General features: G+C 41.6%; 1 protein-coding gene across 3 annotated transcripts; it reads right to left on the reverse strand.

Moving 5' to 3' along the window:
- Positions 1 to 856: 856 nt before the first annotated feature.
- usp7 (ubiquitin specific peptidase 7 (herpes virus-associated)) lies at positions 857 to 26,282 on the reverse strand. Of its 3 annotated transcripts, none has more exons than XM_070923059.1 (31): positions 25,869 to 26,282; positions 19,916 to 20,020; positions 19,503 to 19,701; positions 17,639 to 17,777; positions 17,181 to 17,269; positions 16,974 to 17,082; positions 16,364 to 16,494; positions 16,140 to 16,194; positions 15,969 to 16,049; positions 15,509 to 15,599; positions 15,278 to 15,360; positions 14,962 to 15,071; positions 13,847 to 14,024; positions 13,276 to 13,420; positions 12,853 to 12,983; positions 11,391 to 11,525; positions 10,918 to 11,019; positions 9,848 to 9,953; positions 9,325 to 9,417; positions 9,151 to 9,218; positions 8,784 to 8,884; positions 8,044 to 8,197; positions 7,607 to 7,674; positions 6,899 to 7,007; positions 5,965 to 6,042; positions 5,733 to 5,833; positions 4,879 to 4,978; positions 4,334 to 4,453; positions 4,161 to 4,232; positions 3,837 to 3,927; positions 857 to 2,752 (listed from the first exon to the last, which is right to left on the reverse strand). In XM_070923059.1, exons 1-31 carry the CDS (start codon positions 25,957 to 25,959, stop codon positions 2,646 to 2,648), a joined length of 3,342 nt encoding a protein of 1,113 aa, XP_070779160.1. In that variant the 5' UTR covers positions 25,960 to 26,282; the 3' UTR covers positions 857 to 2,645. The 3 variants fall into 3 exon arrangements, with proteins under 3 accessions (XP_070779160.1, XP_070779159.1, XP_070779158.1); XM_070923058.1 differs by having other exon boundaries at positions 13,868 to 14,024; positions 25,869 to 26,099; XM_070923057.1 differs by having other exon boundaries at positions 6,899 to 7,001; positions 25,869 to 26,099.
- Positions 26,283 to 26,321: the final 39 nt, after the last annotated feature.

Here is a 26,321-nt window from a genome sequence, read left to right on the forward strand (position 1 = left end):
TGATGGTTAAGTTGGTTTAAGACTGAACAAATGTTTGTGTCGTCAAAAAAAATCTCACCTCAATGTCCATTTAGTGGCTGTTCTGGAGCTTTCGGTCATATCCTTAAAGCTCTGAGAAAAAAGGAATTTATATCGTAACTTTTACATGACAACTGGGCAAACTGCATCGGCGGGGGAAGATCATGTGATACGATCAATACCCTTTCTGAAAATGTCTTCCATCATGAAGCACGCTGTGTGGTTCTGAAGTTTATGAAAACATTTACTGCATGTAGGTATGTAAGTAGTAAGATATCTAAAAGTCCTGGGTCGAAGGCAACTTTAAATCTTAAAGGAATAGTTCACTTTCTTGCCAAGATTTGGTGAGAAGATCGATACCACTCTCATGTTTGTTAAATACATGGCTTCAGCCAGTTAGCACTCACTCTGGAAACAGGGTAAGCTCACTATTTCTTATCTCAGAGCAGGTGTCAGGCAACCAGCAGAGACTCCTGGCCAAGAAATAGTCCGGCACACGATCCCTTGTAAAACGGTGAATTTTTGTCTTTACACTTTACTTTTGTACAGATTAGGCAAACAAGAAATAGCAAGTTAATTAGTGAGCTTTTGCGCTGGTAGGTGGATTTTGTTACTTTCAGACAGAGCCAGGCTAGCTGTTTCCCCCTGCTTCCAGGCTGTATGCTAAGCTAAGCTAATCGGCCGCTGGCTATAACGTTAAATTTAACGGACGGACAAGAAAGTGGTGTCAATCTTCTCATCCAACTCTCCACTAAAAATGCAAACGAGCGAATTTCCCAAAATGTCTTAACTATTCCTTTAACCGTGAGCACTGGTATGGACAAGCCGCAGAGTAGCGTTTTTGTTTTTATAGAAAATTTTATTCAACATACATTTTCCAGCAAAAAGGCAATATACAGGAATAGTTGTCGTACACTGCTGCTACACTGAGGATTTTAAACTGGAAAAGATCAAATTAAGGTGTGATTTTGCAGGTCATCTTTGTACTGCACTTTTTAACAAGACAAAACCAATGCAGTTAGTTTTGAAAAGAAAAACAAATCCAAGTTTAACAGAAAAAAATCGTCAATGGTACATCAGGAACGCAAAAAAAAGAAGAAAACCCTACACACAAGAAATATGAACACCTGGCTCCTTCTGTACCCGACAACAAAGGCGCGTGTTTCTCTTAAATTTTACACGTTCATATTTTTAAATATACAATTCTTAAATGTTGTCTTTACAGAGCCAGCTATGCGCTATTAGGGGAGCATTCCATCTGTGCTTTAAAAGGAAAAAAAAAAAGAGAAAACACAACAAAAACAAATAAATTCATCGGGCTTAAAGTGTTTCTTACAATGCTGGTTTTTGTCTCTACATAATCCTCAAACCTGTGGGCTCGAAGTGTCTGCAGCTCCCTACCAAGCACAGCGCAGTTACTGCTCCCAACCACCTGGAGGCGGCAGTTTCAATCAAAGAAAGAGAGGATGACGAAGCTTGTGTGTGTTTGCATTCAGAGGAATGACTGAGAAAGACATTAAAACCCCCCGAAAAACAAAAATGGAAGAGAAAAGTCAAGGGGGTAATGTCCGTGCGTGTGTGTGTGTTCACTGAGCAACTCAAAACCACAACCAAAATGTACATTTGCCAGTCCTGAGAAACCTCTGACATTAAGTGCCAACGTGCAAGATGAAATACAGACAAATTTCCTCCTTATTTCTTTCCATTTATTTTTAAACAGATGCTGTGGATTTTTATTTTATTATACAAGATCTGCAGAAAGAGACAAAAAAAAATGAATCCATTTTTCCTCCAACCAAACTAAGTGAGAAAGAATTGTGTGTAAACTTGGAAATACTTGTTTTGTTGCACTAAAGGATGGGAGCAGAAAATATAAAGAACCACATAAGGGCAACTAGTGAGCCTCAGGGTGGACGAAAGTTCGCAGCTGTTTTTTTTTTTTTTTCCGGCCCTCTCCCTCTTTTTGTGTCAGTTAGTCCTCACAAACATCCTTCCATCAAACTCTCCACACAGCAGCAAACAACTCTTTAAAAACAAGCCCCAAAAATATCTGAAGGGGGAAAAAAAGCTGATGAGTGAGGTGGGAAAAGGAAAAAAAACTAAGTCTAGAATGAACTTCTAGACTTATATTTATTACTGTGTCCCACTTCCTCTTCCCTCTCCGCTTATTTTGTATTAAAATCCAATTTCATTTCTCCCACTTCCAGACAGGCAACAAAAAACAGGCAGTCAACAGGAGAAGCCAGAAAAAAACAACAACAACCGAACAAGCCTCAGACGCAGAGGGAGACGATTAAAAAAAATAAAAATAAACAACAAAATCAACAGTCAGGAGGTGGTTGGTGCAGTTTATTTTGTGGTTGAAGGATAATCCGTCAGCTGCAGCAAGATCCGTAACGCTTTAGACATAGTGCCGGTGTAGAGCTGTAGAGGTGTCCAGGCGGGGTGGTAAAAGTGATGAACACACACACACACACGAGCACGCACGCCCACACAGTCTCTCACACACAAACACACACACACGCGGTTGGTTACAGTCTGTGGTTATGGTGTGTTAAAGTAGGTAGGGAAGAAGGCGGAGCAGGAGGAGGAGGAGGAGGAGGACAAAGAGGAAGGGGCGGGCTGCTTTAGTTGTGGATCTTGATTGCTTTCTCCAGGTAGGTGTAGCGACCTCTCTTTGGAGCTTTGTTGAAATGATCCAACCCTAGCCAGGGGCGCGGGTGGGACATGTTACCTGGAAGGAGATACGTCAGAGAGGTCAAGTCTCCCATTTGAAGTTATTATTTGGAGACAGAAAAAGTGTTAATCTGTAACAGCAGTGACAATAACTGCAGGAGTAAAAACACTAACTGTACAAACTGCAGTAGTTGCAGTCGCAGAGAAGTTTCTTGACAAACAGAATTTTATGCAAACTCATCTTTCCGTCGTCTCTACGATAGAGGAATATTTAGCTTAATGCTAATTAGTTCGTTCTCAGATGAGTCAACCTTCATTGATCCTGATGATCTTTGTGTGGTTTCTGGGTTACGACGTGCTCAGACAGAAAACACAGTCCCCTTAATCATTTGAATCAGGCCAGTCTGTCGACGGAGTGGGGATGCCAACACAGAAGGCTCCAGGCAACAAAATGCGGGGTTGTCCGGCAAAAAAAGTCGAACTGGGCTCACCTTTGGCAGGACCGTGATGTCACCTGGCAGTGGCCAATCAAATACAAGCAAGCGCACATTCCTGGTGGATTATTTTGTAATATATGTGCTGTATTTCTACTATTTACAGACAAACTGTTAACTTCGTGACCATTATAATGAAAGATAAAATAGGCGGCACCGTGATAGCTTTCCAGAGTTGTAAAATAATGTCTCATAGCATTATAAACAGTATTGCAGTGTTTTGATGTCTGAAGTGGCCACATTGGTGTGGGTCCGAGACATTTCCAACATGAAAAGGTTTTAATGGCAGCGATTAATCTCTCCTCTGTCTCGAGCATCAATAAGTAAAAAGTACAATTAAGATGTTCAGATTAAACAGCATCTACCAGGAATATGCTCTTGCACGAATTTCATTGGCCAACCCAGTGTTGCAGGATGACAATGCAATGAAATTTGTAGTTACATATAGTTTTGGGTTTTTTGTTGTTTTTTTGCTCCGGAGCCTTCTGCTGTGCCAACGCAGTGTCCTCAATTAAATGATCGATCTCACAGGTCTGTCCTTGTGATGCTTTAGCATGCTTTTGTTATAGCCTGTTAAACTTGTTAAGTTACTACCGTTAGTATATTAACCACCACAGCGGTTGTGTTAGTAGCAGAAGCAGTGAATACCTGGCTGTGGTTCAAAGTCCTTCAGGTTGACCTCATACTCGTCTTCAGTGATGTACTGGTGCCGTCCCATCATCACAATAGCAAACTTGAACTGAGAACAAACACACAAACACGTGTTACTTGACAGCCTACCACTGTTTACCTGCAGAACACCAAATACTGTGATAAGATTCAGACTGATGGGTTGTACTGAGTTCTGCCACACTTCATGTTGAACATCGTTTAAATGATACATAAAACACTTCGAACTGTTGTGGTGACATTTAAAATGCACTCAATACTGGCAATTCTCTCTGGTTGGGCAAGCAAAGCGTGGTGTTTTACCTTCTCAAATTCTTTCTCTTGAATGTCCAGCATGGTCTGGATCCTCCTCATCACCTCCCGAAATGACTCACCCTGTGTGAGTAAGGGCAGGAAGTTGGGTTAGTGAGGAATACATTATGTTAAGTAGACTATAAACACTCCATCACACATGTAGAAAACACACACACACACACCTGTCTGATCTTGAGCAAGAAGGGGATCCCAAAGGTCCCGAAGACTTCCTTGTGGAAGTGAGCGACAGGGATTAGCATTTCACTGTCCTTGTCCAAGTCCACCTGGTCCAAAGGAATCTCCTGAGAGAGAAGAGATTCAGTCAAGTCAGTTAGTAACTTCAGGGCAGGTTACTAAATGTGTGTGTATGGTCAGCTCAAAATTAACCTGCCACTTTAAAGAGCAATTTCACTCATTTTGTTTGTGCGTTCAGGGTGTGGTCAGTACCACCAGGCAGCACTGTTAGATGTAGTTCAAGTGCACCAGACTTTCAGCCAGACGGTTTTAAGTTAACCTTTAACAATTTAACCTGATTATTTTAAAGACGTAAAACACTGCAAATGACGGCTGCTAAAGTGGTTGCTTGTGTAGACAAAATTTTAAATAAACTGTCAGGCTGACGGCCTGTTAAGGAGGAGAGACGAAAGGAGGAAAAATGACTAAAAATAACCGAGAAGAGAAGAGACTAAAAAGAGACAGACAGGAAACGCCTCACATACACACATACCTCTATTCTGAAGGTGCGGCTGGCAGCCGGAGATAAACATTCTAGCAGCTCGTCCTCCTGGTGAACCCCGATGATTTTATAGCTTACTATCTCTAACAGCCTGCAGGGGGAGAAAGAGAGGAGGACAGACAGGAAGAAAGGATTAATACTCTGCAGTAGCTTTTCAAAGACAGACGGATTTCTCAGAGCATAAAATTACATTAAACCATGGCTAACATGAATATTAGTCCACAAAAAAATAATAATTGGAGGCAGATATAAAAATCCCAGAGTTGTTTAAGATGGCACGTTTATGAAAATGAGATTAATCTGTGCAGGCTGTTGTTGCTGCCTCAGATTCTAGTACCTCTGAGTGCATGGAGGAGGTGAAAGCCATGATTTAAAGTACTCAGGAAAATATTTAAATAAAAAACCTTTCAAACAAGCGTCCAATATCTGCTTCCAAAGGTTTTACTCAATATGTCGGTAATGTGAAATCTTATTTTCAGTCATATGCATACGTATGTGTACAACAATACATAACATTCACCAATATATGTCAGTAGGGTACAAGATGTTGTAGTTGCTTCTCAATAAAAGCTTTCCAAAGGCTGGTCAGTGAAATATCTAGACTGTAAGCAGTAACAGGAAGTATTATGTTTGCATTGATGAAAACTGCAGCTCAGAGTGGAGCAGATGAGAAAAGAAATTTTGCCATCTGCGGTCATGATTAGAGAAGAAACTGGTGATGTTCATTGTGAGCTCAACCCCCTGATTAGCATTGTTTTACAGTGGTAACCTTCCCGGACATATTTCAGTCAAGTACATTGAAACACGTGACACAAACAATGACACACACACTCCTGCATGGATACCTGAGCTTCTCAGAGCCTTTTTCAGAGAGCTCCACTGCCTTTTTACATTCTTCCAAAAGGTCCCGCACACAGCCGTGCTTGTCAGGGTAGAGGGTGATCTCCTGCAGCAAACACATTTGCACAGTTTATGTCAGTGCTAGAATCACACAAAACATTCAACTTATTATAGTGTAGTATTTTCTGACATGCACTATGTGTCTGTTAAAAGTGTGTGTGTGTGTGTGGGTGTTACCTCCTCTCTGAACTGGCTGTTGAGCCATATGGATTTAAAACTCCTCCTGTTCTCAAAGTCTGTAATCTTCATCTTCAACTGTGGATGCATGACAAGAGAGAGAAAGAATCAGACAGAAGTTTTGCTGACTTCAGGAAGCCATTAGATGTTAATGGATGGCTGACAACACCCTCTGGTGATCGGTCACATCAAACGTTTTCTGACACGGAGACGTCTACCTCAGCTGACAGCTGTAAGCTGGCTAAAGTAGCTTTAGCTTTGTTAGCTCAGTTGCCCTACTACAAACTAAGCCACGTCATTCTGAGAAGCTGGCCTGGCAGGAGAATATCTACCTAGTTTCTCCATCTCCAGTATGCTTTACTGTACAGACATAATGAAACTGTCTGTTCTAAACTGTCAGGAAAGCAGAAAGTCCCTTTGATTAGTAAGAAAAATGATGCCGCATTGTTCAGACCTCAATCTGACTGACGAGAGAATAAAGTAGCAACCTACAACTATTTTCATTATTTTTAAGGCGGCAGTTATTTTCTCAGTTAATACGTTAATCGTTTGGTCTATAAAAGTTCAAAAAAAGGAAAGCAGAAGATTTGTTGTCATAATTATTGCAAATAAATTTCTTTGGCGAACGACTCATTAATTAATCGAATAATTGTTTCACCTCTAGTTGAAAGACGAGGGTAGAATGACAAGTATGAATACAGAAAAGGAAGGAATGTTAAGATAAACAAGGTCTGAATGAAATAAAGATGATGAGAAACAGTGAAAAACAACACATCAAGAGAGAAAAAAAAAGACCACATGAATTGCTTGAAACCTTTTTGGCCCATATGAATCTGCCTTGGGCCAAACTATACTTTCAAAAACTTACGCATGTGGGAAAGAAAACTATTTACTAAACACAAAAAAAGTCCCCAAGCTGGCAAGCCTTTCCTACCTGCTGGTAGTACAGTTTCTTGGGCTGCCGAGGTTTGAAGAATTGCAGCAGGTCCCGCAGGGTTCCCTCATAGTTGTGTCTGAGAGGATTCCCTGGACCGTCCCTGTACCTGGCCACCACACCACCAGGCAGGGGGGGAGGACGACGAAGGGGAGTAAAGAAGGATGACAGGAGAAGAGAAACAGAGGGTGGAAAAAAAGAAGAGAAAAGAGGAAGAGGGGGGTGAACAGGGAGGGAAGACGAGAAAATTCAGAGATGCAGAGGCAGAATAGAGGAGGACAGGAGGGAGGCAGAGTGGGAGGAGTTAGAGGAAAACAACAAAGAAAGGTGGGGGGGGACAGGTTACGCAACATTTCTACTGACAACTGCAAGTAATCAAATCAAAGGCAAACATGACACAAGCCACAGTATATAAATGTAAACGCATTTCTTCCTACATGTCAAGCAGGCCCTTATAATGTGGATCATTGTTTGAAAATGAAGTTAAAATTCAGTCATAACAATAATTCCTGTAATTCTATTCCCCCTGACATTCAATGAGAAAGACATGTATAGTAAGGTGATCAGTACTGTGTTTTTAATGTTACTACATTCACACAGTATGCACTTCTTGGGTCTTTGTCAACATCACTGAACATGTGAAATTATCACTATCTGTGTGTGTGTGTGTGTGTGTGTGTGTGTGTGTGGATGAGACAAGCCTCCTACCCCTGTGACTTGAAGAACTGCAGCAGCATGGGATCTGTGTTCAACCTCTGCGCTACTGTCTTGGCCACCTGACAAACAGACAACACAAACATTACAAACGGGGATCACCGCAGGCCTGTCAGGTTTCATCTGCGTCTGCTAACCAAATTGCCAACAGGGAGACTACAAGGACGAAGGGGAAAAAACATTTAAAGATATTATTATTTATAAAACATTAAGCTCAGAACTTGGCTGGTTTAAAGCATTCGGAGCATCAAGCACTAGAAGATATTTTAAAGATTCGCTCCCTGATTGTGTTTTCAGACACAATAGTAGGCCTCAAATCCCAAAATGTCCTCCCCACTCATGGCCATTGGACACTTCTCTGACATGGTTCGATTTCAGCATAAATCAGCATGAAAGAATAATTTCATTCAAAGTGCCGGAATGGCCCATACCTGAAAATAGTTCATGCGGTTAGAGAGTGTGACCACGAAGCCGGGGTCGTTGTGGATGGTCTTGTCACAGAAAATGACGTCCACGCGGTGGTAGAGATCCCGGAAATAGTCCTTGGCCGTAGGCAGCTCACTGCTGTCATTCTCTGGGTCGTCCCTGCAGGATTGGAGGAAGGAGGAAAAATGGATTAATTGAGGTACAGAATGTGAAGTGTTGACAGGAGGAGGCAGAAAAGACAATGGGAGGGGAGAGTAGCCAGTAGGCATGATGGGGGGAAAGAAATGAAGAACAGGGTATGAAGCTATAAAGGCATAGAGGAACACAGGGATGCATTGAAGGGGCATAGACTAAATATTTAAAACTAACAGAACATTTCTAACCAAGATCTTCCTAGTTTCTCTGTATTTCATCAGAAATACCACATGTTACTCCTCTGCCTGTCTCTCTCGTGTTTTATTAGGACAAAATATAAAAAGGGGAACTGTGCAAAATCAAATAAATTCAGATTAAAGGTGCTCTGAATGTAAACATAACTTTTGTTTGTTTACAAGAAAACTCCAGTGTTACTCACCAATAAACATGGTGGACAGGCTTTGGCTATAGTGTTTGCCCTGCTGTAAAGTTAACAGCTAGCAACTACTCACAGTACTTTAACCCATGCAGCTGTTAGAATTAAAAATATACTGCAATATACATTAGCTCACACCCCACATTAAACACACACACACAAAATCGGTCTTACTTCTGGAAGACAATGATGTCCCCGTCCATAAGCTCATCCAGGGCCTTGTCCAGAGAGACATCATAGTCCTGTATCCGCTCTGTTAGATTGGGCTTTACTTCCTGTAACACAAAAAGGCATCATGGGAAATGAAGTCAAAGTGAAACTGGTTGAAGATGTGTAAACATGCAAAACTACAGAGGGTTAAGTGTGAGAAAAAGAGAGATGCTGCATATGACAGTGTGAAAGTGTGCACAAGAGAGTTAGTGAGACAAAGCTTTGAGTGCCAGATAGAAGAGCATGAGTCTGCGAGTGTGAAGGAGAGAGTAAAGAGTGAGAAAAATACAGAGGAATGTGCCAGCAAGTGAGCGCTACATAAATAGATCACCTCATAGAGGATAAGGCTAGTTTCCTGCTGAAACCCTGCTCTCTCACACATGACTGGCAGAAGGTCTCCTGGTTACAGGGAGAAAAGAGCAACAGAAACAAGATTTAATCTTTAAATTCAAAGCATTTTTACTTTACTAACAAAAACATTGTGTTCAACTTAAAATACACTTACTTATTTTGCAGGATATAGGTGTGTAGATATGTCCACAATAATTTAAGCTTCTGGTTTTGGGGTCGTACATCTTCAAGAACAACATGACATCATCTAAAAAGAAAGAGACAAAGTCACACAAATAATACAGTCGCTCTTCTGAAATAGTGACTGCTTAATGAGACTTAAAAAAAGACGCTTTTAGGGCTACTCAAGTTACACAAAATCTAAAACTACTCTAACTAGTAGATTACATTAATTAGTGCCTCCCACAATGTCAACAGTAACATCAGCGGTCGTAACCTGTGAAGCAGCATTTCTAGCAATTAAAGTTACAGTGTGTCTGTGCCAACACAAACAGAGTGCAAATGTCAGTTTGAAACACCTTGAACATTAAATGGAGAAATGATGTAGAGGTGTTGCTGCACTGATACATGCTTTATATTGACTTTGCACCTAAAGGACGAGTCACTGAGCGCTCTAAATTAAATGCCATTAACAAAATAAAGCTGAAACTGATACTGAGCTGATGTGTGGGACTTACGGTCTTTGTCAAACTTGGGTAACGTGGCCCCACTGGCCGCCATCTCTGGATCCACGGTCTCCAGAAATATTGTCCAGGGGTTCTCGTTGTCGCTCAAGTCGATCATCTGAAACGCAAACATCCACAATCCATAAATCCATATAATATACCAGAGTGGAAAACACATGTTCCCTGGCTCCTCTGATGGATCATCCTGACATCTGATTCATTACAAAAGGGAAATGCTAAGTACTAACTGAGAATTCACTTCAGACAACACTCAATCAAGATCCTGCTTAGATTTCTGAACTTCTTTTCAAACACTGCAGCAGTTGTGACATTATTTAATATTTAAATGCAGGCCATGTCATTCACAGTTTTCAGCAACAGAAGATTGTGTCAATAAACTCAATATTCAAACAAGGGACATTTCTTAAGATTTGTGTTCATTTTAACTCCCTCACAATACCTAGAGACGATTGACCCCTAACCCAAACTCAATTTCAGAGTACCTTACTTATCATTAGTTATTTTTTCCCTTTTTTGTGCAAAAATGGTGAGAAAACAGGGAACAAATGGACTGAACAAAAACAAACATAAATCTAACTCATCCACATCCAGTGTACAATTCATTGTAACATTCATGATAGATAGATTTGAAACATTACATTAAAGAGGATTTAGGATTATAGGTGTATACACCTATACATGTATTTATATGGATATGGGGTGTGGGATGTGGGGCCTCTGGTGACCTCAAGGAGCTTCAGTACTGGCATCTTCATCATCATCATTTATGGCTGCAAACGTATTCTCATTTTCATTAATTGTCGATTTATTGTGCAATATCTAAAATGTCGACCCATTTTTTCTTGAAAAATCAAAATAGTTGCAGATACATTTTCTGTCAAACAACTGATGGTTTCAGCTTAAATTAAACATGAACTATATCTGTATTGGATGCACAGTAACGTCTCACCTGACTGTAGGTAAAACAGCAGATGAAACTGCTACTGTTACTTTGGTAACAGTACCAAATATACCTACACAGGTTACACCCACAAACAGGTCGTCCAGACGCAAACACTTACCGACTTGTTGCAGTCAGCCTCGTAGTCGAGCATGGCGGGTCGCTTGGTTCCATTGCTCCGGGCCTGCATGGGCCACAGCCTCATCTGGTCCTGTGGGAAACCCTGTGGCAAATCAATAATTTAATGTAATTTGCTGGGAGGAAAAGAAGGGACTTACTATCACAAAAAAGTGGAAAGTAGCAACAGGACGGGAGAAAACCAAATGAAGCAGATAATGAGAGAAGGGTATGAAAGGAGTTTACAGGAGGGGAGGTAATACAGTGTGAGGCAGGGCTCCAAATTACGACAATTTAGCTGCATTTTGTGACCATTTCACACTAAAATTTCCAGCTAAGTTAACTTTTCAATGATTTTAAGCAACAAAGTAAGAATTGATGTTAATCAAAGTAACTACTTCGACTGAATTGGTCTGGAGGCCTTTATGGTAACACAACAACAAGCACACATCGTTTTATTTTTTATCACACACTCACCATGGTCTGGGAGAGGTTCTGGACAAACTCTTGCAGCGTAGAGCTCTTCAAGACCTTGAAGACTGTGTACTTCACCTTCTCCTCATCGTACATGTCATTGCCCTGATGACCACAGAACTGGTCCTCTGTCACCATCTGTCCAGAGGAGGAAGACGACCACAGGAAGAAAACAACCTTAGTGAGTGACAGTAAAACTGGACAACCAAAAGCTTGGGGAGGAAACAAACACAATAGGCAGACATTTGCACAAACTGCAGTTAAGTGTCGGCTGCATCTCTTCATCTAACCAGATCACTGTAGCTGCATACATTTTAGTATTCCACACATCTAAAACTAGCAAGAAGAATGTCCTCATCTTGATGCCAACCATGTGAGTTAGCAGTCAGTCAGTAACTTAGTGTGCACAACAGTCTTTTCAGACTTTGCCTTTGTGACACATTTTGTCACACACAAAACATCTACTAGAGTGCATTTTGTGAGAGATGCACTGCTGAGATCAGTTTATACAAATGAGAAAAGGAGTCTCTTGTACAGAGTTATAGGCAAAATGTACACTGGAGTTATCACATATCCTCCTTATTGACAGGTATTTGTTCCTCCTACTGCGTCTCAAAAAAAAAAGCAATAAAAAGAAATTAGCCTGTTGTCCTGACTTAATGCGTGACCAAATAATGAAGACGGAGCAGCTGACATCTTTCTACAGGATAAACCTTTCTTATCTTCAAACAAGCCGTTTCCTCCTGATCACTCGCTGTTCTCGCCATCTCGACCACATCGTGACTGTCGCAGCTCAGCCAGAGTGCGTACTTTCTAGCCTGCTGCTGATAGGCCTTGTAATATTTTGTATATTATAATCTGCTAGTCAGATGAATGGTAGCTTTCATCCAACTATGAAACATATATGACCACCACAAGTATTTTCACATTAAAAGACAATCAAAGCAGCATACTTAGCACAGCTTCATTTTAATCTTGCTAATGTGGCTTGTGTTTCAGAAAAATATTTGGCAAGATAGATTACACATCAAGACCTTTGTATGGTTGTATCCAAGGCAACTCGTACCACACAAAGTCCCACCTCAATTCAAAACCTTAGCAGTCCTGCACCCTTGCACACTTCAAGTAATGAGCACCACTTCATTTCACATCACAGTATGTAAGCTCAAAGTCTGCAATCTGCTGGGTTTGGTTGACACACTGATTCAGTGCTACTCTACTTTGCCAGCTGTAAAGCACTGCAACGACACAACAGGGAAGCTTCACTTTACTACTTTACTTTCCAATCTGTAAAACTTGAACAAAGCCCAAATGGCAGATTTCTCATGTAGACTCTTAACACTTTTGCACTAAGCAGCTACTCGCACCAGCACATTTCTAAAATTAAAACAGTCACCAAAGTACTTTGAGTCTGCAACACATCACAGGACCTAAGAGCACTTAAACAGCAGCCCTGGTTTCCTACCTGGACCTGCATGTAGAGGTGAGCCTCTTGGCGCTCCTTCCTCTTCTGCGCCTCCACCCTTTTCTCCTCCTGCAGGCGCTCCACCAGCTGCTGGGGGATGTCTACGTCAGTCATCGGCTGGAGCACCTCGCCTGGGATACAAAGAAGTGAGAATTAGAGAGCCGACAGAGTGCAACACACTAACGTATGTGTAACATAGTCACTCGGACAGTAAACTAAGGCAGCCATTGTGAAGAAACAGCAACAACAGGAAACAGCAATTCAAATTTCCCACATTCCTCATACTTGCATCATATTTATGCAGTGTTGTACTTAAAGATCAACTGGGGCAGTTAGGGAATCTGTCATGAGACAGTCTCTCCAGCATCAGCTTTTATTTAATATCAGCCAGAGAGGCAGAAGGAGAGGGAGTATGTTACTTACTGAGCTTGGACTCACGGATGTAGACCAACATGTATGCGTTGGTGCAGTGGCGCACTGAGAGGTCATCGTCATGTCCACCATAGTTGTGCTCTATGGCCTCCTCCTTGGTGCACCGCGACACCACGTCATCGTCAAACTTACACCACTGGAGAGAGCGAGAGAATGAATGATAGACAAAGAGTTGTGAGAGGAAGGTGGGTGTGGTCAAATGGAGAGATGAGGACGACAGGAGAGGAAGAGGAGGAAAGCGACGAGAGGGGAGGATGGGGGTAAGGGTAGAGCCAAAAGGGAAGAGATGGGAGGAGAAAGAGAGAAAACCAGAGAGCACTTAAGACAACCGTTTATGTTAAATCATCTTGACATGCTTTCAATCAGCCCCAATACCAACTGACTAGAACAGGGGTGCTCAACCAATCTATCACAAATTAAACAACACACTGCACTGAGCACCTGTTTATTGATACTGGCAGTATTCTTAGTTTTTCTCAAAATTATAGCTAGTAGTGCAGAAACCCCAACCATGCCCACAGAATTTTTGGGTGTAAGGTGTATAAAAAAAAATTGTTCTCACTATTGGCTCCTTGACACTCACTTTGCCGTCTCCTTTTGGGTTAAGGTAGACGACGTAGTGACCGCCATGGTTGTCCCCGCTGTGCACTAGCACTGCATGCAGGATGTAGTTGGCTGGGTCCTTGGAGTCTGGCTTCTGAAGGAACTCATCAAGAGGTAACTGATCTGGAAACTCGAACCTATTGAGGAAAGAGGAGGAAGGTGAAGCAGGGAGGATAGATTGGGGGAATGGTGAGAGGGGAGAGATTGAGGGGAGGCATGAGAAGATGGGAGAAAGGGAAGATGGAAAACAAGGATGACAGAGGCAGGGAGGGAGGGATTGGAGAACAAAGGAGATGGTAGACGAGTGAAAATGGGAGAGAAAGGCAAGAGGACAAAAAGGTGTGTGTGTGTGTGTGTGGGGGGGGGGGCAGAAACAAAAGATGAAAAATAAAAGAAAAATGGATGGGTAGGATAAAAAGAGGATTGAAAAGAGAAGGGTCAAGTATTAAGACAAGGAGACACATATACATGCAAGAAAGAAAGCAAGAGTTTAAGCTCAGTCAAGAGTCGAGTTCGACTGCAACTGCACATCCATACACTCTAATTTGTGTGTGTGTGTGTGTGTGTGTGTGTGTGTGTGTGTGTGTGTGTATATATACATATACAAAGCCCTTAGGGGGCCAGGTGCTGGTGGCAGCGTCACAAGGATGACTCACAGCTTGTTGAGACGCTACAGAGGAAAATTAGCTATTCTGGATGTGTGTGTGTGTTCTGAAAGTGTCACATTATCCTGGTGGATTGTTAAAACACCATTAGCTCCCACAAAGCTTTACACAGAATGATACGGCCTACAGGAAACACTCTCAGTGACTCACTTTCTCACTGTCATAGTGCAGGGGGTCAGGGCATGCTGTTCAGAGAGCAAGTGCTGTTTCTAGAAATAGACTGCTCCTTTAAACTATGTTAATATGGACCAGACCGTCTCTAAAATTATGTCCAAGCACCAGCCACTGACGCATTGTGCAAGTGTGACAAGAAGGGGATTCAATTCAAGCAGGGAAGAGTTTGTGTTTGTACAGTAATACATGTGTAATAAGAAGACACGTGAGAGTGAGATCTGATGTGTTGTTCTACCTGTCATTAATCTTGATGTTTTGGTCGGTCTGTGGGTCGTACATGAACCTCATCAGCTGCAGATGAAGGATTGGAGGGAAGGTAAGGAACTTCACACCCTTTTCTGCTTCCTGCAGAGCAAACAAACATGTCAGGCATCTGGTCAGGACATCCCACTGACAGTCATTGTCACACCCTTAATGTTTGCAAAAATGTTGGGTTTAAATGAGCTTAAATACCAATTGAGTGATATCGTAAAAATAAATAAAACTTAATTTAAGCAAACTAAAATAAACAAAAGACAAATAATTTAGATCCTGTCACTGTGAAGCCTCACCTGCAGGCCATGCTCTCCTGCGTCGTATTTGTTGTCTCCATCTAACTGTTCGGTTGCAACATAATCTTTGAATGACTCGAAGACTGGAAATAAGCAGAAAGCATAGATGAGATAGAGAAAACACCCATATTCGTAACTTCACAATCAGTAAAAACACAAACTGATGATGGTGCAGCACCACAGTTCCATTGTTTGAGAATAACAACAAGTTGTGTTGATGTTGCTACTCACTGTTCTTCTTTCCTTTTATGCTAAGCTGGATGTCATAGTAGTCCTCTATCCGCTCTGACCGGTAGTCCACATGCTTGCACTGGATATATGACTGGAGAGTAACACACACACATGTACAGGGGTCAGACTGTATGATACAGTTGGCAAGTCAAAAATATCATTTCTATGGAGGGTCACTTCTTGATTTAACCTCCTATTCTTTAACTGACCTTGTTCCAGGCTACTTCCTGTTCCAAGATAGACAACTTCACATCATCACTGTGTTAACACAATCTACCGCAGTATTTACACAATGCCGTGCAAAATGAGTCTAAAAAGCTCTACCTTCAACAAATAAACAGGACACATCTCCCTATTTGAAATGTAACTCAGGCTAGACTGATGAATTTTATAACAGCTACGCAAATTATGACTGTAGCAATAAAGACGATGAGGAGAGGTAGACAGAGAGAAAACATACCACCATCTTTCCTCTGAAGAGCTTAGGGATGGTTCCCTCAACGCAAGTGCCTTTCATTTTGTTCTCCACATTGTCCAGGAGCTAGAACGCACACACGCGCACAGCAAGTCAGTAATTATTCAGCATGCATGCACATACACACCCACATTCTTCGAGTATGAGAGAACTCACCACTCTGCACAGCTCCTGTACATCATGTTGCATGAAGCTATCTAGTGTTTCCCATCTTCACATAGGAAAATAAAAACAATCCAGTTAGATACAAGAATCACAGATCAGGACAGGTTTGTGGCTGGTAACCCTTTAAAAATTCTACTAAAAATAATATTTTTCCATTCCATTGTCACCTCAAGACAAAGGACAGGAGCTGTCAACGGCAAAAAAGTCTACACTACCCAAAGGACTTGGTGAGTTTCTTGGTGCCGACGGGTTTGTCGCTGTGTTGCAGCTCGTAGAAAACCCTCTGCAGAGCCAGGGGAACGCTCTTGGACGAGTCATCTCCCTCTGTGGGCATCATGTACACCGCCTGGGAAGAGAGTCAAGAGGATTCACACCAGGATTAGGAGCTTTAGAAAGTAATACTCTTGGATTGAAGTTGCTAATTTTCACTGTTCTGTGAAGACATTTACTATATTTAAACGTTGTTATTTCCATGACAAAGAAAATGCACATTTTCAGAGCTCCTGCTGGAAAAAGCTATGAAACAGCACCAAGATGATAATGAATTAAAGGGCCTCAGCAAAACTAGATGATGGTGAACATTAATAAACAAAACAGTACTATTAGGAAAGGCAGCAGCACACAGAGTGGAAGTATACACCACACATACAGGTTGTGAATTTCAGTATACATTTCAAAAGCTCTAGAGCACACATTTATACATGAAACACACATCTCTATCTGGTCAGCTTAGGCCAATGCACTTTACTAACATGAAAATTACACTCTGCAGCTCATACAAAGAAAAAAATCAACTCAGACACACACACAAAGATGAAACCATACCCGTCTTAGCTGGTTGGTGAAGAAGAGTGTCTGTAGCAGGCTATTCATGTAGCAGGTCGCTCCCTGATTCTTCAGTCCAACATAGCCTGTGTGTTTCTTAGAGTCCCAGCTGGTTACAGAGAGAACGCTGACGTTAGGGGTTATAGTTCATAAAACCCAAACAGAGAAAATTAAACCTGGGACCACAGAAAATTAAGAGCTACGTACGCCACTCCATGTGGGGCATCTGCCTGGACATAGACTTCAAAGGTGACTTTGTCGTCATCAATGAAGCCCCTCTCTGGATCAGTCACATCCTGAAATACACCACCGCCAAAAGTGTTAATATTAATAGGAATGGGTAGAGATAAAACCATTTACTTATATTTTTACCTTTATTTATGACAAAGAACCAACACATAGGTCCAAATAGACAATGAGCCAATAGCATTATGCTACATAAACATTAAACAGCCCTGCCTGCACAGATTTTATCCACCCAATCAACAGATACATGAAAATTAAGTGTCCTGCTATCTCCTAGTCTCCTGTGTGTGTCTACTCTACCAGCCTCTTCAACAAAAAAGCCAGTGTTTCTCTTGTGGTTCTTTTCCAGTCTAAAAAAAACTATATCTGGCTATTAATATTAATCTGCAATCGATTTCTCTGTCAGTTTCTGTACTTACACTCCAGGACATAAAGTTGGAGAAGCCCCAATCATTCTCTTTGTGGAAGAACAGGTGACTGATCCTGCGGCTGAAGGACTTCTCATCGTCTTTGTAGTTGATGATCTTCAGCATGGCCTGTGCGTGGCATGACCATGACCTGAAACACCAAGAACACAATCCAGAAATATTTAAAAAACTTTAACATTATGTGACAGGATATTTCTAAATCAATTTTACCATTTACTCATGAACATCCATACTTCCTTGAATAACCAAATGTGTATCCCATGATGTTGCAGATTTGACATCTTCTATTAAGGAATAGTACAGGAGGAGGACTGAGCTGCATAAGTGAGTGTTATCTAGTTTAGATTCTGTTGAGGTTCATGATCCTGTGTTTCACATACAATATAACTAATGTGTGGCCAGCTCAAGAAAATTCACAGTCAGGAGGTTTAGGACACATATCAGCAATGCATGAGGCACGTGATCCATCTTTTAAACCATGAAGATTTAATATTGCTCAAATCAAAAGACCATGTTAGTTGACTGTGACCTTTTTGCATCTATAATGTGGCACAAATCAAAAAACCTGTAGTAAAAAGCGAGCCAAGTAAGCAAGTTAACACAGTAACAAATTCTATGATCAAAAAGCATTAACAGCTAATTTCACTTCCTGTCATGTTTCTTGGTGGCGACTTTGAAGAATACCTTTGACTAAAAAGCCACCGAGAAATAAAAAGCACTTTTATTTGACTTGAAGATCAGGTCATCAGCCGTCAGCAATGAAACCAAAGCCATGTTTAAACAAAAAAAATCCTTCCAGGATCCAATGTCTCTGACAAATTGATGTAAATTGAAGTTACATTCAAAATATAAAAATACAAAATAACTGACTGCACAAGTATTCACCCCATTTATTAAAAACAACCCTAAATCATTGGTGCAGCCAAGCATCTTTAAAAATTGCATTATAAATTGAAAGGAGATCATCTGTGTGAAATCAATTTATGAAAACTGATTTCTGTATCTGGAAGGTCCAACAACTTTCAGTTTCCTGGCCAAAACTACATCCTGAAGACAAAAGATCGCTCCAAATAAACCCCACATGGTTAGTGAAAAGTACCAGGGAAAAGATGCTAGTACATTTTACTGCATATTCTCAGAGTACAGTAATGTAAATCATTTAAAAAATGTCACCGCTGTGAACCTCCGAAGAGCAGGCCACCCTGCCAGTCAAGTGTCCATGTGTAAAGGATGCTAGTGAGGGAAGACACCAAGAGGCTTAAAGCAGTTTTGAAGGAGCTGCAGGCTCCCATGGCTAAGTTAACTGTTAAACTGGTGCTTCACAAAGAGAAAGACACTGTTGAAAAAACTAATGACATCTGGGCTAATGTTTGCCAGAAGGCATGTGGGAGACTTTAACAATTCGTAAGAAGGTTTGATGGTCTAATGAGACCAAAGTTGAGCATTCTGCCCATCGGACTATCAATTTGCAGACATTGTTTCACATTTCAGTGTCCAAAAAAGCACAACCACATCAAATGGTACTCAAGGTTATAAAACACAGAAATGTGTTGGGAGGCAGCAATTTATATAGTCACCATCATGTCAATGTTTTACTGCAGTAAAACCAATAGTATAGTTCTAAAAACCTTTACCATGTTCAGACTGTATACTTTTTTTAATAAATCAGGACTAATGAAACATGTCTGCACTGACTTGAACACTAGTTTTGTGAAAGAAAAAAAAAATTCTTACTATGGAAACTTTTGTTTAGGAAACACTTTGTATGTACACCAGGACCATCAAAGGTTTTAGGTGTGTGCCTGTGTGTCTCTGCAATGTCTCCCAAAACCCCTCGTCCCACCAAGACACCTACGTGGAGTCAGATTCTGCGTTACACTGCAGAAAGAAGCCCACGCTCTTCTGGTGTGGCCGGTCTGGGTAGAAGCGTGGCATCACCATTATCTTCCATGGAAGGTTCCGGACAAAGCAGGACGGGCTGAGCACCGACTCACTCAGGCGGCTGAAGCGTTCTACCACAAAGCGGAAAGTCGCCTCTGACCGCCAACTGGTGTCTGTGGAAAGATGGAGTGACATGGGGGAACGAAGGGGGCAGGTTAGATGGTAAACAGGGTACCGATTTCCTCCATCTTTCACTAACATGACCCGGTACAACTGGTCAGTGGATATAAAATATTTTCATCAGAGTATGATGTTAAACCTGGATCATTACTGATGACAATTTCTTCCACAACACGAGCTTCTGGTGTAAATGCACATGGTCCTCACCATCCTCCATGTCCTCCTCTGTGTTGTTATGTCCATCTGCCATAGCCACGTTACCATTGATCACTGGATTGGCCGGGATTCTTGGAGGGTCGTCTGTGTCCCCAGCTGTGCATAGAGAGAAACAATATGATAAGACTGTATGGATGGCAGGGTTCTAGTACAGACAGCAGGGTAGAGAGTAGACCTTTCTGTAATTGGAGGAAAGCTGGCTGAAGCCTCTGCGTTGCGAACTATGTGACTTCAGCAGGTCAGAAACAAGGGGTCAAAAATGATCCTGCCAAGATCAATCAAATGTGGCATCAAGAGCTGAAACAAAAGTCACACACAAAGCTTCCTCTCACATCAGTATTCATTTTTGCCACAATATTTTTGCTAAAGTAGTTTCATCCTTTGGTTGTGGAAATGAGGGAAAATTTGAGGGGAGAGTAATCAAGTTCTTAAAAGTCTTATTTTGCCTAGTTGCTTTTAGTATATGTATAATTTTAAGAGGTGGACAGACCAACAATCTGTTAATTATCTTATTCATTTACATCATGAAAAAAGCATCAACCAAGGTTGGACATTTCTTTTTCCTGCAACTACTGTCTCCATCTTTATCTCCTGCATCTTCACACATAGTGATCCTTCCTTTCCCCTTTCATGCATTTTACTGGGAAACCCCAGCTGAGACTACATGACAAGTCTTCTTTCCCAGTCTGTGTGTGTCAGAGTGAGGGCAACAGAGAGAGAATGTGTGTGTGTGTGCGTGTGACAAAGACCATGCAACATTACAGTAGGCTGGGTAATTATGGACACAATGCCGGATTAAGCTGCAAGTCATCGCTCAAACAAAAACACACACGCACAGAGAACAACAATTATCCCAGCCGAATAATGAGACGGCTCGATGCACAGTCTCATCTATCAAAACACATTGATGACAGAAACAGAGGAGCTTTGAGTAGGCTTCAAGGAGTGAGTGCAATCTGCCTGGATCCTGTGATGATGACGATGATGCTACAGAAGCCAGACATGAGCGTAATGACAGCATTGATATGGACACTCATGGCATATGTCTGCAAATGTGTTGATGCGTCAGTCCGTCTCTTACACTGTATTTCATGTGTATCTTGTCTTCCTCCGAGCTGACAGACGCAGTGGTGTCAGTTGTGTGTGTGTGTGGCTCTCTCTCCAGGTAATGTTACTGACCGAGTCCTCCAGGAGACTGACCTCGTTTCCCCAAGTGGATTACACAGTGCTAATGGGGTCTGTCAGTCAACTCCATGACAACTTCTTGTCCCGCCCACTGTGTCAGTCTATCCTGAAACCTCTGAGAAGTGCGCACTAATGGATCAGTCACCGAAATCTGCATGAGCTGAAGCTGGATGTAGGATTTTATGTTGGTCAAAAATGCCACAAAAGGCCTACGGTACAACTTACTGTCCCTTTGATTACACAGGTGTCTGGACAGGGGGAAATCACAAGCACCTCAACAGACTGATTTATTATTTATGAATATACAGTGCTTAACAAATTTATTAGACCACCTGTCATAAAAACGAGAAAACGCAAATATTTTCTGAAATCTGTCAAAAACTTGTGTCTAACTAAAAACTGTATTGTTATTTATTAGGCAAATAACAAACTGGAACAAGTAAATAGTCCTTATTCACATATATTAACCAAAAATCTTTTATATGACCTCCTTTGGCCCTGATAACAGCTTGCATTCTTGCTGGCATTGTTTTTATGTACTTTGACAGTCTCTTTTGTTATTGACTTCAAAAATGTTTCTAGCTGTTCCCAGAGACTTGCTTTGGATGAAACTTTTGTGCGATCCATTTTTGAATTCAATAAATCCCAGATCTGTTCAATAGGATTCAAGTCTGGACTTTGACTTGGCCAGTCCATCAGTTCCAGTACTCCAGATTCCTTTTTCTTGGTCAAGGAGTCTCTGCACAGCTTTGCAGTATGCTTGGGGTCATTGTCTTCTTGGTATATGAACCCACGGCCAATCAGGTTCAATCCAGAAGGGATTCCATGATGCACCAAGATGTTGTGGTAGACCTTCTTGTTCATGATACCGTCGATTTTAACTAATTTGTACATGCCGTTTCCACAAATGGAACCCCATACCATAATGGAATGTCCACCGTGTTTCACTGTGGGTGCAATGCATCTAGCATCAAAACGTTCTCCAGCTTTTCTGCTGACATAAACACGACGATGCTGACCGAAGAGTTAACCCTTGGACTCGTCCGTCCAGAGTACCTTCTTGCAGTCATCTACAGTCCAGTGTTTGTGCTCCCTGGCAAATATTAGGCATTTTTGGATGTTTGCAGGCCTCAATAATGGCTTCTTAGCAGCTATTCTTCCCTTTAAGCTTTGTTCCTTCAGTCGTCTGCTTATGGGCATTCTGGAGACTTTCTCAGATTCTGATCTAGAAGCATTAATCTCTACCTGAAGATCAGCAGTGGTCTTCCTTCTGTCTCTAGTACTTAAAATCTTGAGGTGCCTGACATCTGCTTCAGTTAGCTTTCGTTTTCGACCTCTTCCTTGACGCCTTTTGTAAGTACCAGTCTCTGCAATCGAGTCCATGGCATACTTGACCACACTGTGAGAACACTTTATGTCTTGCGCTATTTGTCTCAAAGACCATCCAGCATCATGAAGTGCTTTAATTTGGACTCTTTCTTTCTCAGTGAGGTCCCTACGCTTCACCATTTTGAACAGGAGTGAGGAATTTCAAACTGAATCTACGTTTTTATACCAGCACACTGGAATTCTCTGAGAAGTCAGAAATTAATCAAGAATAACATACAACCACTAAAACAAATTTTTCTGTTCAGGAATGCAGGTAAATAACTAATTTGGCATCTCAATCAAAAAATAATGTGCTTTACTATTTTTTTCTGCTTTTTTGTAAAACAGTAAATTTGAAAATTCATGGAAAACAATAATTATATTTTAGCATTAAAAGATATAATTTTGATTAAAGAGCTTGCACATACTGGTGGATTAACCATTACAGAAACATAAAAAAATATTTTGGTAATCAGCAATACTATTAATTTAGGGCAGCAGTGGCAAACACCTTACACTGGATGGTGGTCTAATAAATTTGTTAAGCACTGTTTATTTCCTAGAAGCATCACAGTAATTGATCTCAATACCTGCTATGGTTGCACTACAACAGTAACTGTTAATAAACATCACAAACACATCTTTCCATTCAAATGAAAAGTGCCAACAACATATTCTAATCTTTTTAAGTCCACAACCTCTGGACTGAAAACAGCAAATAAAAGGCTTTAACCATCAAGAAAAATGTTCTCCTACAAGACGGGCAAACAGAAAAAACAACTCCAGATGTGTGTTTAACCTAGAGCAACAAGGTTATAACAGCACAGCTGATCCTGTTACAATGACTTGGCACTAAGAAGCTGAAATGTAGTTTGATGCATCAGACCACACCAAGTTGTGTTTCTCTGCTTTCTGAATGTTGACTGATGCAGTACATGAAGTACAAATAATATAATTGAACGAAACCTTGACTTTAATACAGCATGCTAATCTTAGTCCTTAATCTTGTCCGATTAGAGAAATTTGGTTTTATAACAATGGTATCTTTTGACAAATGGCACAATGCTTGTCTTCTATTAATTTACATAATTTCCTACATGCTTGGAAAGCCATTATGGGAACAAACACTGGTGGTATTGTGCAGCAGCAACAGTCTGGCATACTAGTGAAATTGTTGTGGCAAAACATAAAATGAGTGAGATATTCATAGCAGATGATGGATTTACCCCACTGCAACTGTAAGGAGCCTCATACCATAAAGAAAATGTGGTATGTGTTGCTGTAAGCAGTCAGAAAAAAAGTGAGGACTTTATTATGTCAACTTGTTTTCACTGTCCTTGTAAGGCTGTGCACTGGGAGAGAACCCAACAAGGGTGAACCAGAAACTAACGGGTGAGGAAGTCTAGTGAGTGCACCTGCTACTGGTAAGACAAGTATTAAAATTAATGATTGAAAAATCGAAATACCACTTGGGGCTTTTTCTAGTTGCTTATTTCTGTAATGAAATAAGACCAGCTATATATTGTATGCTGTCGAATATTGGAACAAGCAACGATGTGCGTGTGAACAGATAATAAAATCACTAGGACTAAATGACGCAGTGATGATGAGGGCTCCCACAAGCCTCTCCTCTGTCCAAAGTTGACATAGTAAAAACTTAATAAAAATGGTGGTAGGGCGGGAGTTCTTGTGTGCAAAACGCTTACTAAACGCTAACAGAGGTGGCCCTGGCTCCAACCCTGACTAACAAAAACACAGATCATTAAAAATGGCGAGCTCCATGCCGTTTCGTCTTCCATACAATGAAGCAGCAAATCCCCGCGCTGCCCCTGTGCGGGCCTGGCTTACCGCAGCGGCGACTACTGTTACTTGCCAGCACTGCCGCACGTTCCACATAACACACTGTCAGACGTCAACATACAAACTAACAAACAACTAATCCAATGCATAATTTACATTCGGCGTTTTAGATTGTCATCTGCTCTACTGAAATTGCTAAACTTGTTATACCACAGTCAATTCAGCAAATCACGATTGACGCATCTACGTTAGCGTTAGCTACCTAGCTATCTAGCAAACACTAGCTACAGATTCATCTGCAGGCCGTTAATAGCTAACATTAGCTGGAATCACTAGTACCAGCTAACAAGCTACACTTAATGCTAGAGAAAAAAACATTACCCATCTACATTAAACCGTTAGACAGACATTAGAAACAACAAAATCTAGATTACGTGAGGCAGATAATCAAGGCCTAACATTCGAGCAATCGCCAAATCAAACGTTGCAAAATACAAGCCACCATTTTGGAACGCCACACACCCCCTCCGTGAACATTAGCTGAGCAGCTAACTAGCATGCTAGCCAACGAATGAACGTAAAGAAGTAGGCCTTAGAGGCTAATTGACTAGCTTACAATTAGCTGTCCCGCTAGCAATGTACATTGCGTTTTACCAGCTTAATGAACACATAGGGTAATAAAACAGATACCCGGCGCTGTCCCCAACAAAATTATTTACAACAAATATTACCCAGCCAAATTTACTGACCTCACATTTTAGGGTCCGAACTGACAGATTTTACCCTGTAGTTAACCGATATCGTTACTTTGCAGGCCGCATTTAACGTACAAGCCATCAGACACGATGCTAACACACCATCTTTTAGAGAGGCTGGCGTAACGTTACATGTCGAACAGTTATTAACTGACAATATTTAAACGTTATCCGCTGGCAAAGCTACTGTTAGTTTATTCACGGAATAGCTGATTTTGATGAGGAACGCAGGTGCCGATAACTGTCAAAACCAACCCAAAGCCCACAATGAAGTCATAGTAGCAAGATTAATTTACCTAGCGATGGTTCCATGTTAATTGCAAGACTAACGTTAACAGCCACACTGTTTACAAACATTTAGATTATCAACAATCAGCGGGCCTTGAATTATATGACTGCAAGTGGATTCTAAACGGCGATGATTTGGCAAACTGCATCCGATAACTTGTTTAAACAAACGAACGTGAACAAAACTGACCCGTTCATTTAGAAATACAGTGACTGATCTGAATGAATGATTTGTGTGACTAATTTCTAACAGCGTGTATGAACAGCTCAAGCGCTGCAATATTGCGAGCATACGGAGAGAAATACAAGCTCCATTCGCTTATAACGCAAAATGAGGTCAGCTTCACACAAGTATGCTGCAACGGACGCACAATCAGCAAAAATGCAACCGGCTATCCTAGCTAGCTTCGGGCCTTCGTGTTTACTGTAAAGTCGAGCTCCGCTTGCACAAATAAAACTCCATGCATTTCTCGTGCAGCTGTCAAATTATGACAAAAAAATGTGTAAAATGTCCGGTCACCCTTCTTGGGACCATTAACGTTACTTACCTTCCATCTCCATGTCCTCTGGTTCGCTGAGCTGCTGCTCGCCGGCTTTCTGTTGCTGCTGCTGCTGCGTGTGGTGATGATGGTGGTTCATGTTGGCAGCTGTTGTTGTTGTGGTTGTGATGCGGGGCTCCCTGCTATCTCTGTTACCCTCGACCTTGTCCAGGGTCGGTTCGGCCGGGAACCGGGTTCTGGACTGCTGGTGAGGTGTGGTAGGATGCGGAGGTGGGGTGGACAGGTCGAGCCTTGGCGGCCGGGCCTGCTCTGTTGCGACCTCGGCCTTGTCCGCTGTCAGCGCCGGGGAGTGAGGAGGGGAGGTCGGTGGGGGGGCGGGTAGAGAAACGCGGACGTATTTGCTCGCTATTCGCCCAATCTCGGCGCCTTTGGTGGGTGCGAGTCGCTGGCTAACGGCGGGGGGTGTGATGGATGGACCGGGGCTCCGAGGAGGGAGGCCCG

Source organism: Enoplosus armatus, chromosome 17 (genome assembly GCF_043641665.1).
Source record: "Enoplosus armatus isolate fEnoArm2 chromosome 17, fEnoArm2.hap1, whole genome shotgun sequence".
Taxonomy (NCBI): Eukaryota; Metazoa; Chordata; class Actinopteri; order Centrarchiformes; family Enoplosidae; genus Enoplosus; species Enoplosus armatus.

Excerpts from the sequence above, each read along its gene's own strand:
- usp7 (XM_070923059.1), bottom strand. The coding sequence starts at position 25,959 with ATGAACCACCATCATCACCACACGCAGCAGCAGCAGCAACAGAAAGCC. Across the intron at positions 14,025-14,961 it reads AACATCAAGATTAATGACAG|GTTCGAGTTTCCAGATCAGT; the intron begins GTAGAACAACAC and ends TTTCCTCAATAG. Across the intron at positions 9,418-9,847 it reads ACCCAAGTTTGACAAAGACC|ATGATGTCATGTTGTTCTTG; the intron begins GTAAGTCCCACA and ends CTTTCTTTTTAG.